At 44.9% G+C, this 14,570-nt stretch overlaps 1 protein-coding gene across 1 annotated transcript; it reads left to right on the top strand.

The window, feature by feature from the left end:
• Positions 1–1,026: 1,026 nt before the first annotated feature.
• Sdhaf4 (succinate dehydrogenase complex assembly factor 4) lies at positions 1,027–11,236 on the top strand. The gene is made up of 3 exons (XM_021170986.2): positions 1,027–1,124; positions 3,867–4,016; positions 10,830–11,236. The coding sequence occupies exons 1-3, from the start codon at positions 1,070–1,072 to the stop codon at positions 10,937–10,939; spliced, it is 315 nt and encodes a 104-aa protein (XP_021026645.1). The 5' UTR covers positions 1,027–1,069; the 3' UTR covers positions 10,940–11,236.
• Positions 11,237–14,570: the final 3,334 nt, after the last annotated feature.

Below are 14,570 nucleotides of genomic sequence, written 5' to 3'. Positions count from 1 at the left end.
AAAATACAAACAAAACAAACAACACAAAACCACTCTAGTGATGAAAAGGCACAGGTCAAGTCAGTTGTGCTAGCCAGTAAGTCCTGGGAAGAGAAAGACAGTTAAATGTACATTGGTGTCTTTGTTCTTATCACTGTGGCTATTGTATTAATGGATCCACTGAGCTGTGCTAGGGGGAAGGTGAGGTGATCAAGGTGTTCTTGGGGGTCAGCACTCTTGACCGAAAGATGGGAATTTAATGGATCACTCGTCTGACCAGCTATCAGTTTGTTTTTTTTTTTTTTTTTTCTAATAATGGGGGGAAACTTTTAGCTGTCATACTTTAAGGGTTTTAAGCTCAATATTTTTAAAAGATTTCTTTTGTACGAGTGCTTTGCTGGAACGATGTATGTATGTATGCAAGTTTGCATGCCATGTGTATGCCTAGTGCAAAGTCCAGAAGAGTGTGTCAGACATTCCGGAATTGGGGTTAGAAACTAGTTGCCATGTTGGTGCTGGGAATAGAACCCAGGTCCTCTGAAAGAGAAGCCATCTCTCCAGCCTCAGTGTTTTAAAATAATTTCTAACAGATCCTTGTCATGGAACAATCTCAATAATCAATTCACATGACAATATTTGAACGTACTAAAAATTTTTTAAAATGTGGGAATCTGTAATCTAATTAAATGTTTTATGTTAGGTATTTTTAACTACAGATTTATGGAGCAATTAAATTAGGGTGATTCAAGTTTCCATCTCTGTATTGGACTTTGAACTTCCCTCCTTAAAGCATCATACACTAAGGTGGTGTGAACTTTAGAATTTATTACTTTCGTGCAGGCTTTTGGTTTTGTCTTTTAAGTCCATCGGAATGGCTAAGAGCGCTGCCCAGGTACTGTGCAGGACCAAGGTTGAGGACTAGGCAATTCAGGATTACCCGAGGCCGTTGAGCAGTTGTGGGTGGCCAGGGACACAACCAAGCTCCGCCCTACTCTGCCCTCATTGACGCCTGCGCAGAGGCGCGGGCTCCCCTTGTGGAGCGCCCCGCCCACCTTGGTGCGCGTGCGCAGACGCTGTGGGAGCCGGCGCAATGGTCTCCACGATCCTTTCCGTTTCACGGATGACTTTCGTCTGGAGAGCAGCAAGTAAGGCCATCCGCCCGGGGTCCCGAGAGTTGGGGGCCCGCGTGGGAAGCCGAGTTCCGAAATGCGAGGGCGCAGGCGCGGAGACGCTGCCGCGGTGGCTGCAGAAGCATTCGCGGTGCTTGGCGTAGGGTTTCGAAAAGCGCCTCGCTCTTAGATGTGGCTAGAAAAGTATGGAAAAGACCGGTGTCATTAATTTACAGGTTTATTTACATCAAGAATAATTTATACCCGGACCAGGGACGCATGCCTATAGACCCAGCACTAGGCTGGCAGAGGCATGAGAATCTCTGAGTTCAAGGTCAGCCTGGTTCAAACGTTGGGGAAGTGCACACGTAGAGCAAAGAACAAAATAAAAATTGCACAAAGCCAAGAACTGTTAGAAGAGATGCCCTCGTCTTTCTGTAGAAGCTAACGTTTTCAGAACTATTGCATTCTTTCTCAATATACCCCTCAATTATCATATCAAAGAGCACGCAGAATGCAAGTTTACTTGATGACAACCCTGAGAAGTTATGTAAACCAAAGACAGAATTACTGCTTTCATAACAAGTGGCCTGGTTTTTATTTTACTTTTTAATGTTTCCCTTCAAATACTTAATACCTGTTGGCTGTTAAAATCTTAAATAATCTGTGAGAAACCGAAAGGGTCGCTCCAAATCCTTATTTCTGTTTATCCAGCATTCCAGTGTTTTGAAACAAAAGAAACATTAACAAACCCGTGTACGAATGTGATAGACCTTTTCCATTAAGTGCCTGTATGATGTTTTCTTCCTGGAAAGGATTTTATGTTGATTGTATTTATTGCTTTTTCTAGCAACTCACAGTTCGAGATCATACCACACTGAAATGTATCCTCGTGCATCCTTGGACAATTCTAGACACATCAGTATAGACTGCTACACCTGCTGGTGTGTGTTTCCCCGGGCCCCAGCACAATGGATCCTTAATTGATGCTGATTTAATGATTCTGCTGTCAGGGTCAGGGCAAGCCTGGTGCTTCCTTAGTCAAGGAATTGAAATTAAAACCCATACTGATTATAAAATATCAAGGACACTTTATTTAAACCCTTGCTCTGCAAGAGATCAGTAGGCCAGAGTGAAGGAGGCCCAATTCGTTGCCTCTGGTCTTTTATGGAGCTACAGGAAGAGAAGGATGGAAGTAAGGGGCATAGCTTGGGCGGTTCTCACTCTGATTGATATTTTAGGCAGCATTATCAATTTTTGTGTATGTTCCTTCTCATAATGCATCTGACTTCAATAATACACCTGCCAAAATTAGCATGGCATAGTAAATAAAAGATTTTCCTTTAAAAAAAATACACTTTTTTTGGCTCAGTTTGTCTTACTGAGTGTTTTACTGGTTGATTTTGTACGCCAACTTGACACAAGCTGGAGTTATCACAGAGGAAGGAGCCTCCCTTGAGGAAATGTCTCCATGAGATCTAGCTGGTTTTTTTTTTGTTTGTTTGTTTTTTAAGATTTATTTATTTATTATATGTAAGTACACTGTAGCTGTCTTCAGACACTCCAGAAGAGGGCGCCAGATCTCGTTACGGATGGTTGTGAGCCACCATGTGGTTGCTGGGATTTGAGCTCTGGACCTTCGGAAGAGCAGTCGGGTGCTCTTACCCACTGAGCCATCTCACCAGCCCCCTGTAGCTATCTTCATATACTCCAGAAGAGGGAGTCAGATCTCATTATGGGTGGTTGTGAGCCACCATGTGGTTGCTGGGATTTGAGCTCTGGACCTTCCGAAGAACAGTCGGGTGCTCTTACCCACTGAGCCATCTCACCAGCCCCCTGTAGCTATCTTCATATACTCCAGAAGAGGGCGTCAGATCTCATTACGGGTGGTTGTGAGCCACCATGTGGTTGCTGGGATTTGAACTCAGGACCTTTGGAAGAGCAGTCGGTGCTCTTAAACGCTGAGCCATCTCTCCAGCCCGAGATCTAGCTGTAAGGCATTTTCTCAATTAGTGATCAAGGGTGTGAGGGCCCATTGTGGGTGGTGCCATCCCTGGGTTGGTAGTCTTGGGTTCTATAAGAGAGCAGGCTGAGCAAGCCAGGGGAGGCAAACCAGTAAGTAACATCCCTCCGTGGCCTCTGCATCAGCTCCTGCTTTCTGACCTGCTTGAGTTCCAGTCCTGACTTCCTTTGGTGATGAACAGCAGTATGGAAGTGTAAGCTGAATAAACCCTTTCCTCCCCAACTTGCTTCTTGGTCTTGATGTTTGTGTAGGAATAGAAACCTTGACTAAGACAGTGAGTAAGCACCAAAACCCAGTATAGGCCAGATGGGCCTTTCTGGCCCAGTATTGGAACATGGGGAGAGTACAATTGTTATTTAGAGAAGAGAAAATCCCATTGTCCAAAGAGGAATGTACATACATCCTGGTGTCTTGGGGTGTCTTATGTCACTAAGAGGTTGTTAGGTGCATCTCTTGGAGAAAGGTATGTGTGCATAGTATATACACATAAGGAAACTAAGCTGCCAAGTACATTATTAGAAGAGGACTCTGTGCATAGTCCAAACTAGGTGGAGTCTAAGGTTGCTGAACTATCTCCCCTATGCTTGACTGTCTCATTGCTTTATAGCTCTTCTTGAAAACTTGTAACATTGGTTATCTCCAAGGCAGGGAAATATCCTATCCATGTAGAATGAAGGGAAATACCCTATTGTGTAGAATGTAGGTGTTCAGAAAGGAATTTTCACTGTATGCCTTTGTCCTTCTTTCTCCATTAGGACCATCTCTTCTGAATCATTCTTTGAGGAAAATGAGTTATCAGGAAGGAAAACCTGAGCCTGCAAAGCAAGCCCTTAAGAAGTCAAAGCTGCCACTCGGTCGTTTTGACTCACTGGAGGATTCACCCGAAGAGAGAGACCCACTGCAGAGTGAGTAGTGGTTAGTAAACCCGTGTCCATACTTAACATGGCAAGGTCGATGCTCATTACTGGAAAAGGTGAAAGAAGTGAAATATGGTCATAATTGTTATTATCGGTTATAAAGGATATAGTGAGTAAAAATACCATATGTACTATCCATATGTGTAGTTGTTACTTCTTTTAAAAAGTTCTGGGTTGGTGAGATGCCTCCGTGCATGAAGTACTTGTAGGACATGCATGAGGGCCAGAGTTCAGATCCCATCACCCTTGTGGTAGTGGCTGCGGCAGGCAACCCACTATAAGTTCACACTCAGAAGACACTGGGGATCCCTGGGGCAAGTTGGCTACCTAGACTAGCTAAGTCAGCAATCGCTGAGCTCAAATGAGAGACCTTGCTTCAATGTCTAAGGTCGAGAACAGTGAAGGGAGACACACCTGAAGTCAGTCTCTGATCTCAGCATGCACATGCATACAAGCACATGGGTGCACACACAGTGGCACACACACATTAAACATGCATATACATACCACCACCAAAAAAAAGTCTTTCTAGAGCTAGAAACGGTGGCACATGTCTGCAGTACCAGCACTGATGCCAGAGAATCGGGAATGTGAGAGCAGCCCGGACAACATAGACTGTCTCAAAAAAAGGGCTTCTAAGTTCTTAGTACTTACTTGGTTTTGGGCAGGGGAGGGGTTGTTTATTTATTTGGTTTTTACTATGCTTTTATTACTCAAAAGGTAAAACATATAAGATGAGATCTTTGATACAAATCACAAACCTGCATTTGTTGAGAAAACTTTTGGCTGTTAAGAAAGAAAAAGAATCAGCTGCAGTAGGATTATGACTACCGTTCAGGGGAAAGCCGAGGCATCGTTAAGGTACAGTGAAGAAGCTGGCCCTCAGAAAACGATGGGAACTGCATATCAAGACAGCTCCCATTCTCTTAACTAATATTAAACCTTCCTTCATACCGGCTCACTAAAGGAGAGGAGCATCTCTTAGCTACTGTCAGGCCAGAGCAGCCACATGTGGGCTCGGCTCTCACTTCTGATCTTAAGCTCCCTGAAGAGAAGGCTGGTAAGCAAGCTCAGCTCAGATACCCACGGCTGAGCCCCTCAGAGCGACCGTTAGATGTTTAGATAGGAAACAGCTCAACACAATTGTTCTCACGGCAACACGGTAGCTAAGGACCCAGGCCAGATAGCTTCAAGATGAGCAGGGTTGGTGCACACCCAGGTGAATCTCTTAAGTTCAAGGCCAGCCTGGTCTACAGAGCAAGTTCCAGGCCAGGCAGGGGGTACACCGAGAAACACTTTTAAACAAAACAAAACAAACAAAAAAAACAACCAAGGGCTGGAGAGATGGCTTAGTGGTTAAGAGCACTGACTGCTCTTCCGGAGGTCCTGAGTTCAAATCCCAGAAACCACATGGTGACTTACAACCATCTGTAATGAGATCTGATGCCCTCTTCTGGAGTGTCTGAAGACAGCTACAGTGTACTTATATATAATAAATAAATAAACCTTTAAAAAAAAAAAGCCAGAAGCAACAACAAAAAAGAATGAAGAGCTTTAAATGTTTTTATAAACTAAACATAATTTACCTTTGTTTTTATTTTTTAATTTTATTACCTTAATTATGCATATATGTACATGCATGTCTCTTTCTGTGTGGATATGTGCATGCAACCAGAACCGTGGGATCCCTGGAGCTGTTATGAAAACAGTCGTGAGTCCCCTGCATCGCTGCTCGGAAGCAAACTCTGGTTCTCCCAGCCGTTGCCCCAGCCCTGTTGTTCCCACTTTGATTGCATTGGGTGACTTCTCATGGGGAGACATTTTAAAAGCTCAGTCCACCTCAGATAGGGCACCAGTAGATCAAGGAAATGCTTCTGTCTAATTGATGAGCCGACAAGTTGTTTGTGATTGCCGGGAGGAGCATGGGGAAGGGGTGTCGTGGTTACTTTCTCTCATCACTAGGAATGTGTGTTTAGCTCACAGTTTAAGAAGGGGTGCAGTCCATCGTGATGGAAGACGTGACGGCAGGAGCGTGAGTTGACTGACAGTCACCTTGCGTCTGTTGTCAGGAAGCGGAGAGAGGCAAACGCTGGTGCTCAGCTCTGCTTTCTCCTCCTCCAGATCCCAGCCGTGGTATGGGGTGGACATTTGGAGTGGATCTCTCTCTCTCTCCGAAAGCTCACTCCTGGCCATGTGTCCCCTGGGTCACTTTACATCTTGTCAAGTTGACAGTCGAGATTAACTGTTCCACAAGGCTGCTTACAGAAATATAGGCAAATGAAAACCAGGAAGGAAGTTCATTGTTGGCTTACAGTTCTGCAGGCTGAGATGCTAAAAGCATAGCTGGCATCCGGGCTTCAGGTCCTGCTTGTTAGAGAGAGGACATGAGATAGACGAGAGGCAGACGTGGGGCAATGTGTATCAGTCTCTTCATTTATTAGTGCCCGGCAATCACATTCAAACCACCATTCCTTAGAGTGCCAGTAGACAAGCTTTCAGCCTTCCTTGAACAGTCCACAACCTTCATTTGTGTCAACCCAGCACTTCTGGAAGTTTCCAGTTCAGCTTCTGGTCCTCTTTCTTCATCTTCCCTGTTGCTTCTGCCATTTCTCCCAGGGCTCTTTGCAAACTCATTTGTCTCAAGCCAACATCTGAATGTGGGTTTTGCCAGGCCTCTGTCCACACCTGCCCTAAGCATCCTCAGAAGATCCGTACCTTCCTCAGACAACTTTAAATTCTCATATATGCTTCTCAGTTGTCCTGTCTGATTTGTGTGTGTTCCAAACATCTCAAAATGGCTGCTTCTGAAATTCAACATACCCTGTGCCCATGCTTTCACCCCACCTAATTCCTCCGCCAGCCTCTTTCCTTCTGCTCTCCTCTCTAATAGTCTCCATCCTCCAGTTCATAGAAGTCCAATGTCCAGGGTCATTCATTAGAGCCCCACTGTTTCCTGTAGCCAGTTATAAGCCAAGTCCCTGTGATTCTCCCTTAACTTCTCAGACTCGTTCCCTCTTGCCCTCCCAGTAGAGCCCCAAAGCAAGCATATCTAACTTGTTTCCTTTAAGTCTTGGTTTTGTTCCTTTTTTTAAAGATTTATTTATTTATTTTATGTATATGAGTACACTGTAGCTGTACTGATGGTTGTGAGCCATCATATGGTTGGTGAGATTTGAACTCAGGACCTTTGGAAGAGCAGTCAGTGCTCTTAACCACTGAGCCGTCTCTCCAGCCCCAGTTCTAAGGAAAATTTTTAGGCTGTCCTGTTGCTGAGCATATGTCTCACTACTGAGATGATAAAGGAGCCAGGCATGATGGCTTACACGTGGAATTACCCAGGAGGCTGCTAATGTGGTGTAGTGATTGTTAGGTCAGCATAGGATACATTACCAGACTCTGTCCTGTGATAAAAAAATAAATAATAAATAAGGTAAGCGGAAGATGAGATACATAGCTATCTGCGAGCATCTGGTGGTAATTAGCACGGCAGACTAAATAGATCAGAAAAGGGTAGTGTGGTGAAATTGAAAGGAAAAGTAAAACCTTGACAAATAGATGTGCTGGGAAGATGTTTAAGAGAGAGGAAGGTATGGCCATGCAGAGAGACCACAGAATGTGGCACATGCCAGACATGGCTAATTGGCCTCTTTGGCCTCAGCATAAAGTATAGGTGGTAGATTAATAGAACGTCAGGCTTTTTCATGCCAAATCTGAGGTTAGGGGCTGGCAAGACAGCTCAGTAGCTAAAGATACTTTCTTAATACCAGTGGGTCCAGTCCCAGGGGTTCCAACACACACAGGAAAGCCCCAGTTCCTGAATACCATCCTCTGACACACACACCGTAGCACACACAAAACACAACACACATATTCACACGCACAGGCAATCAATGTAAGTAAAATACTTTAAATCTGGGCGTGGTCAGTGAAGGAAGTGGGGCTAAGTCATTGGAAGAAGGCAAACCTGAGAGGCCTGCAGGCCCGGCCTCTCTGGCCTCCTTCCAAACACATACATCGTGGCGCAGGCCTGTGATGCAAACACAAGGAAGATGGAAGCAGAGTCACAAGTTGAAGACATGCAGCCTGGGCCACATGACATCCTACCTCAGGGAGGAAAGAAAGACTTGTTTTGGTTACAGTCTCAATATGTAGCCCTGGCTAGCTGAGCGGGAGCTCCCTGTGTAGACCAGGCTGGACTTCGGCTCACAGAGATCCTCCTGACTCTGCCTCCCAAGTGTTTGGATTAAAGGCGTGCGCCATGTGTGGTCTCGTTTTTAAAAATACTTTGGGCTGGGGATTGCTTAACCATTTTTATTTAAGTGGGATCTATGTATGTGAGTCGGTGAGTTCTCCCAGATGTTTGCGGACATGTAGGCAGCATGAGGTTAACATGACAGGGTGATCTTTTGTGTCTTTTTAATCAATCCTAACCCCACCTCTTTCCACACCCACTGATCTGCCCCCACCCCCTGTCACTGTGCTCTTTGTAGGATTTTAGATAAATGCGAGGCTCTATAATCTTCCATGCCTGGCTCTTTTGCTGAGTCTACTGTGGAAGAGAAGAGGGCCTGCGTTAGAAGATACTTTAGCTTCTGTACCCATGTGCTTGAGATGTAAGAGGCAAAAGCAGGTAGGTTAGCAAATTACGGCAGCGGTAAGAGATTATGGTAGGTGGTAGTAGAAGAAGGGAAATTCAGGAAACTTTTGGGTACAACAAGCACAAAAATTAAACAAATGCAGAGATAAGAAAGGGGAAGATTGTGCTCCCAGAGGAGAGAGCTCAAGTACGGCTGACTCGAAGAAGAAACATTCAGGGGATAAGAAGGTCTAGTGTCGGTCAAAGTAACATGAACCTCCTTAGGTTGCCTCAGTGTGTGATTGTCCCTAGTATGGAGTTGAGATGATGAAGGCTGGGGGTGGATGAAACTATAATCCAGTATTCATCTTTGGAGCAAGATAGAACAGTGAGTTACTACACTCTAGAGGCAAGCATTGGGTAGGCATGTGGCGTGGGATTCAGCAGAAGAGAGCCCGTCAAGGTTTGGTGGTAGATGTCAGCACTGAGAAGCGTCACAGCGTGCATATGTGCATGTGCGTGCGTGTGTGCGTGTGTGTGCGTGTGTGTGTGTGTATGTGTGTAAAGGGTCTCGTAGTCTAGACTAACCTGGGATTACTAGGCTCAAGAATTTCCCCTCTTCATTTCCTGAGTAGCTGGGGCTGCAGGTACACACTAAACCCAGCCCAGCTTATTCTTTTCTTCTCCCAGTGATGTTAAAGCCCTGACCCCAAATGTGAGGGTGTTTGGAGATAGGTTCAGATCATACGGGTGAGAGCAGGGCCCTTATGAGAGACACTGGAAGCCTCACTCTCTCCCTCCTTCCCTTGGATGACTCAGAAGGGACAGTCCACAGGTCACTCCAGCCCAACCAAGCTTCTACTGGGTAAGCCACACAGGCTGTGTATTTTGCCTCAACATTCCCAGCTGTCACACTCAACCCCAGGAGTGAGGGACAAAGACAAGCTTCAGTTAGTTACAGGGGTTCACAGGGACATCACAGATGATCTCCAGAAAACAATAATGCCAAGGGTAGGGAAAGTTAGTCATGGTACAGCAAGGACACAAAAAGGACGAAACCTTTGGAAAGTTTCAGGGTGAGATTCCATATCTTCTTTGGTATGTCTGCAGAGGGGCTGTGTAATTTGGGGGCAGTGATCTTTGAGTTTTCCAAAAATATACCACTTAGGATCAGAGGCTGGCTTTTCATCTGCTCTTTCTACACACACATAAAGCAGGATGGCGTGTGGGTTGGTTGCCTTCAGGCTCGGTCTCAGCCTTCAGTCTCAGTGCCACACTGAACGACTCTGTGCACCTGCGACATGGGGACAGTGTTGTTTCCTGTCTCATGTGGTTATTACATGGAGTGAGCGAGTTACTGTGTATAAAGAGCTGAGAATTGAAAGCCCAGAATCAGGTTGTAACCAAAGGGTCGTTTGACCCCGGGATTTAACAACAACATGCACAGGATTAGTAACACCTAACGCCAAACAGCAATAATACCAAATTGACTGATTAATTAAAATTTAAAATCCTTGCCCAGGTGTGGTGGCAAATCCTAGCACTTGAGAGGCAGAGGCAGGCAGAGCTCTGTGAGTTCAAAGCCAACCTGGTTGACAGTGTGAGTTCCAGGACACCCAGGGGTACACAGAGAAACCCTGTCTCAAAAAAAGAAAAAAAAAATGAAATTCTCAGAATTTGGCTGGACTTATAGTGAGGACTTTTATCAGGAACATGCAATACATGTATGCATTCATAATTATACCTTATATTCCTAAAACCATCTGCTGACGCCAAAATCCTGTTACACAGCAGGGATGCTCATAAATAGAACCTGTCAGCTGAGACAGACCTTGTTCAGTTCAACACTAAGGCAAAATTGGGAAGCAAATGGAGACATTGATCTTGTTTCTGAACCTTCCAAGTTCAGGGAAGCCGCTGTCTGTTCTCTGTCCTTCCCTCCTGTCGGGTCCAGCACCACTTAGGAAACTACTGTCCAGTGGTTTTTAGACTTGAAAGCAAACAAGAGTTGGGGGTCACTAGTGTCGGTGGTAAGGGTGATAGAATGTGAAAATGCATTGCTCAAGTTCTGGGGGCAGAAGAGAAGGAGCCCCATCACAGCTCCTTGAAAGACTGGGATGACCCAGGCACTCACACCTAGATCATGCAGTCCTGTCCTCAACATTGACCACACCATTTCTCTCCATCTGTGCTGACTGCCTTCTCCATATTTCTGTCTTCCTTAGAGTTTCCGGATGATGTAAATCCAGTTACCAAAGAAAAAGGTGGACCCAAGGGCCCAGAGCCTACGCGATATGGAGACTGGGAGCGGAAAGGACGCTGCATTGACTTTTAAGTCACACAGTCTCACAACTGAAGAATCATTACCTGAACTGTTTACTTCAAGTTGTTTTCTTTTCTGTATCCTTTAAATGTGTAATTTCCATCATATGTCCTAAAATGCATGTGACAGCTTTGAGTAGCAAATGCTGCTACAGATCAGGAATGTGGAAACGCTTCCATTAGCGTCTTAACCTCACCTTACGTGTGTCAGGGCAGAGTCTGGGATGGGAGCAGCAAGTCTTTGCCATTTATTTAATCAGTTGCTTATAAAATACACATGTAAATAAAGACCTCTTGAAGATTTTCTTTAGATTTATTATTTTATTTTTGTAAGTATGAGTGAGTTTTTTTCTGTATGTAAGTATGTGCTTAGAGCCCGTGAAGGCCAGAAGAAGGCATTATACCCCGCTGGAACTGGAGTTGTGGGTGGTTGTGAGCCACCCTGGTTGCTGGGAACTGAACCCAGGACCTCTGCAAGAGCAATAGGTGCCAAGACCTCTGTGCCATCTCTTCCCCTCCTCCCCATCCCCAAAGTACTGTGTCTGTGTGTACATACACGTGAGTGCAGTTGCCCTCACAGGCCAGAAGAGGGTGGCAGATTTTTCTGGGGCTGGGGTTATGGACTGGTGTGAGCCTCCTGTCCTGGGTTGCCACGAACCAAGCTCAGGCCTTCTGTAAAGCTCTTCTCTCTCTTAACCACAGAGCTGTCTCCCCAGCCCCAGTAAAGTGGCTTTTACACAGTCATTTCTAAGACTAGGTGTGCTGGTTAGTTTGGGTCATGTTTCTGTAGGCTAGAGCCATCTTGGAAGAGGGGACCTCAGTTAATAGAATGCGTCTATCAGACTGGCCTGTAGGCAAGTCTGTAGAACGGTTTCCTGACTAATGACCGATGTGGGAGGCCTAGCCTGCTGTGGGCAGTGCCACCATTGGTCAGCTGGTCCTGGATTGTATACAAAAGCATGTTGAATTAGCCACAGGGAGCAAGCCACTAAACGGCTTTCCTCTGCTTCAGGTCCTGCCTCGAGGAACTGCTCTTACTGCCTTGATTTCCCTTTGTGATGGATTATTACATCTGTATAATCTGTGAGGTGGAATAAACCCTTCCCTCCCGCCGAGCGGCTTCTAGTACATGTTTTATTAAAGCAATAGGAACCAAATTGGGACACTAAAACAATTGTGTGTATGTGTGCTGTGCATGTGTGTGTACATGCGTGTGTGCATGTATGTGGTCCTAAGCACAGAGGTCAGAGGACAGCTGTGGAGATTAGTTCTCTCCCCTCCGCATAGGTCCCAGGGGTGGAGCACTAAGGACCTCAGGCTCATGCAGTCAGCTTTTGCCCCAGTAAGTCACCCCCCAGGCCTCATAGTGACTTTAAGTGTAGGTTAAATAATACAGTAGAGTTCATGAAGGCCACAGTAATGAGACAGAATATTGCATTTGAAGCTAAATGAGCTAAATCCAGTCCTGCCCCCACTCCTTGCTGTCTATGTAATCCTGAACATGTTACTCAATGTCTTTGTACGTCTGTATCCTTTTGTGTAAATGGGAGATGATACTAGTTGGCAGGACACTTGAGTAGATTAAATAAATGAATCTGTCTTAGTTAGGGTTTTATTGCTGTGAACAGACACCATGACCAAGGCAAGTCTTATTAAAAAAAAACAAAAAACAAAAAACAAACAAAAAAAAGCCATTTACTTGGGGCTGGCTTACAGGCTCAGAGGTTCAGTCCATTATCATCAAGGTGGGAGCATGGCAGTATCCAGGCATGGCGCAGGCAGAACTGAGAGTTCTACATCTTAATCCAAAGGCTGCTAGTGCAAGACTGACTTCCAGGCAACTAGGCAACTAGGGTGAGGATCTTAAGCCCACATCCACAGTGACACACCTACTCCAACCAGGTCACACCTATTCCAACAAGGCCACACCTCCAAATAGTGCCACTCCCTGGTCCAAGAATATACAAACCATCACAGAATCCATGCATATTAGAGTTCCTGAGAGAAAACCACAGGTGTGTGTTTGTGTGTGTGCGTGTGCAAAGACAGAGAAGTTATGAAGAACTAGTACAGGAGTAGGTTCTTTCTCCACTGTCTAGATTCCTGGGATGGAACTCAGGTCGTCAGACTTTTAGCAGCAAGCACCTTTAGCCACTGAGCCATCTCACCCTGAGGCAGAGTTTGGGAAAAGCCTGGACAGTATAGTAAGAACCTACTCCCTTCCAAGCAAACAAGAATCCCTTTCTGAGGCACCCTTGTAGATGTCCACAGACAGTTTCAGTGTGCACACCATTCACAGCAGAGCAAAAGGCATGGCTTTCCTTGTGTTCCCTATTCTGATCCCTGAATGGATTTTTCCAGATCACTAGGCCGTCCTGTGGGAATGATCAAGAAAAGCAAAATTTGAAATATATGAATTAAATTACTTTGATATCTTCACATGAAAGAATCATTAGTTTAAAACAGTGATAATTTCGGTGGGCAGAATGAAATGTGTATTTGTAAGACAGCAAATTAGAAAAGCAGGGGGAGAAGTTTCTGTTGTGTTCATTTTGATAACTCGACGGCTCCTATCCCATCGATACCTGGGCCAGACCCACTACACATCTCAAGCACTACACATTTTCTGTGGTGCTGAGGCTGGGCCTGCAGCCCCCTGGCTATGTGAATTGCTTAGAAAGAAAGGGTGTGCAGAGCTAATAAACACTGCAGACAGACAGACAGACAGTGCAGTGGGCTGATCATTAAATGACGTCAACTGTAAGTGCAGTTTGATAGAGGCATAGCTGAAATCATTGAAGAGGATAAACTTTTTAAAGTTTTAAATGTATTTTATTTTATGTGTATGAGTATTTTGCTTGCATGTATGTATGCACACCATATGCATGCCTGGTGCCTGAGGAGGGCAGAAAGGGGCACTGCATTCCCTAGAACTGGAATTATAGATGGCTGTGAGCTGCCAGGTGGGTGCCGAGAATCAAACCTGGGTCCCCTGCAAGATCAACAGGTGCTCTGAACGTCTGAGCCAACTCTCTGGCCAATGGAAGATCATTCTTAAATTAACTGTGACCAGAGGCTAATTTTCATGTTAATTAAACTCGATTTGCTTTTGTCACCTATGAACCAACGTAAGTTCCTTTCTTTAAAAAGATATTTCTATTTCATGTGTGTCACTGTTACCTGCATGTGTCTGGGAGCCCCGTGTGCATGCAGTGGCCTTAGAGACCAGAAGAGGTGGCAGAGGTCCAGAAACCGGAGCTCCAAATGCTTGTGAGCCATGGGCAACATTTGTTCTCTTTCTTGTCAGTTCTGCTAAGTAAAAATATTTTGAAAATCTCCTGTAATTTAGTCAACCAAATTAGTGAACATTCATTAAATTAACATTTTGAAAAATACTATGTTAAATTAGTTTTGAATTGTTAGTTGAATTGATCATAAGAAATCAAAACTGTGCTGGTCTAGACTACTTAGCACAATATGTGAGAAAAGAGTTTATATACTTCAATAACGTATATAATATACAGTAAATGAGAGTCATTCCATTTATCCCAGGATACAGGAGGCAGAGGCAGTTGTGTTTCTGTGAGTTCAAGGCTGGCCTTGTCTATATTCCAGGACAGCTAGGGCTAAGTGGAGAGATCATG

This window comes from Mus caroli, unplaced genomic scaffold (assembly GCF_978045245.1).
Source record: "Mus caroli unplaced genomic scaffold, Mus_caroli_1 scaffold_1, whole genome shotgun sequence".
Lineage (NCBI taxonomy): Eukaryota > Metazoa > Chordata > Mammalia > Rodentia > Muridae > Mus > Mus caroli.
This window is presented reverse-complemented; position numbering and strand designations above follow the sequence as displayed.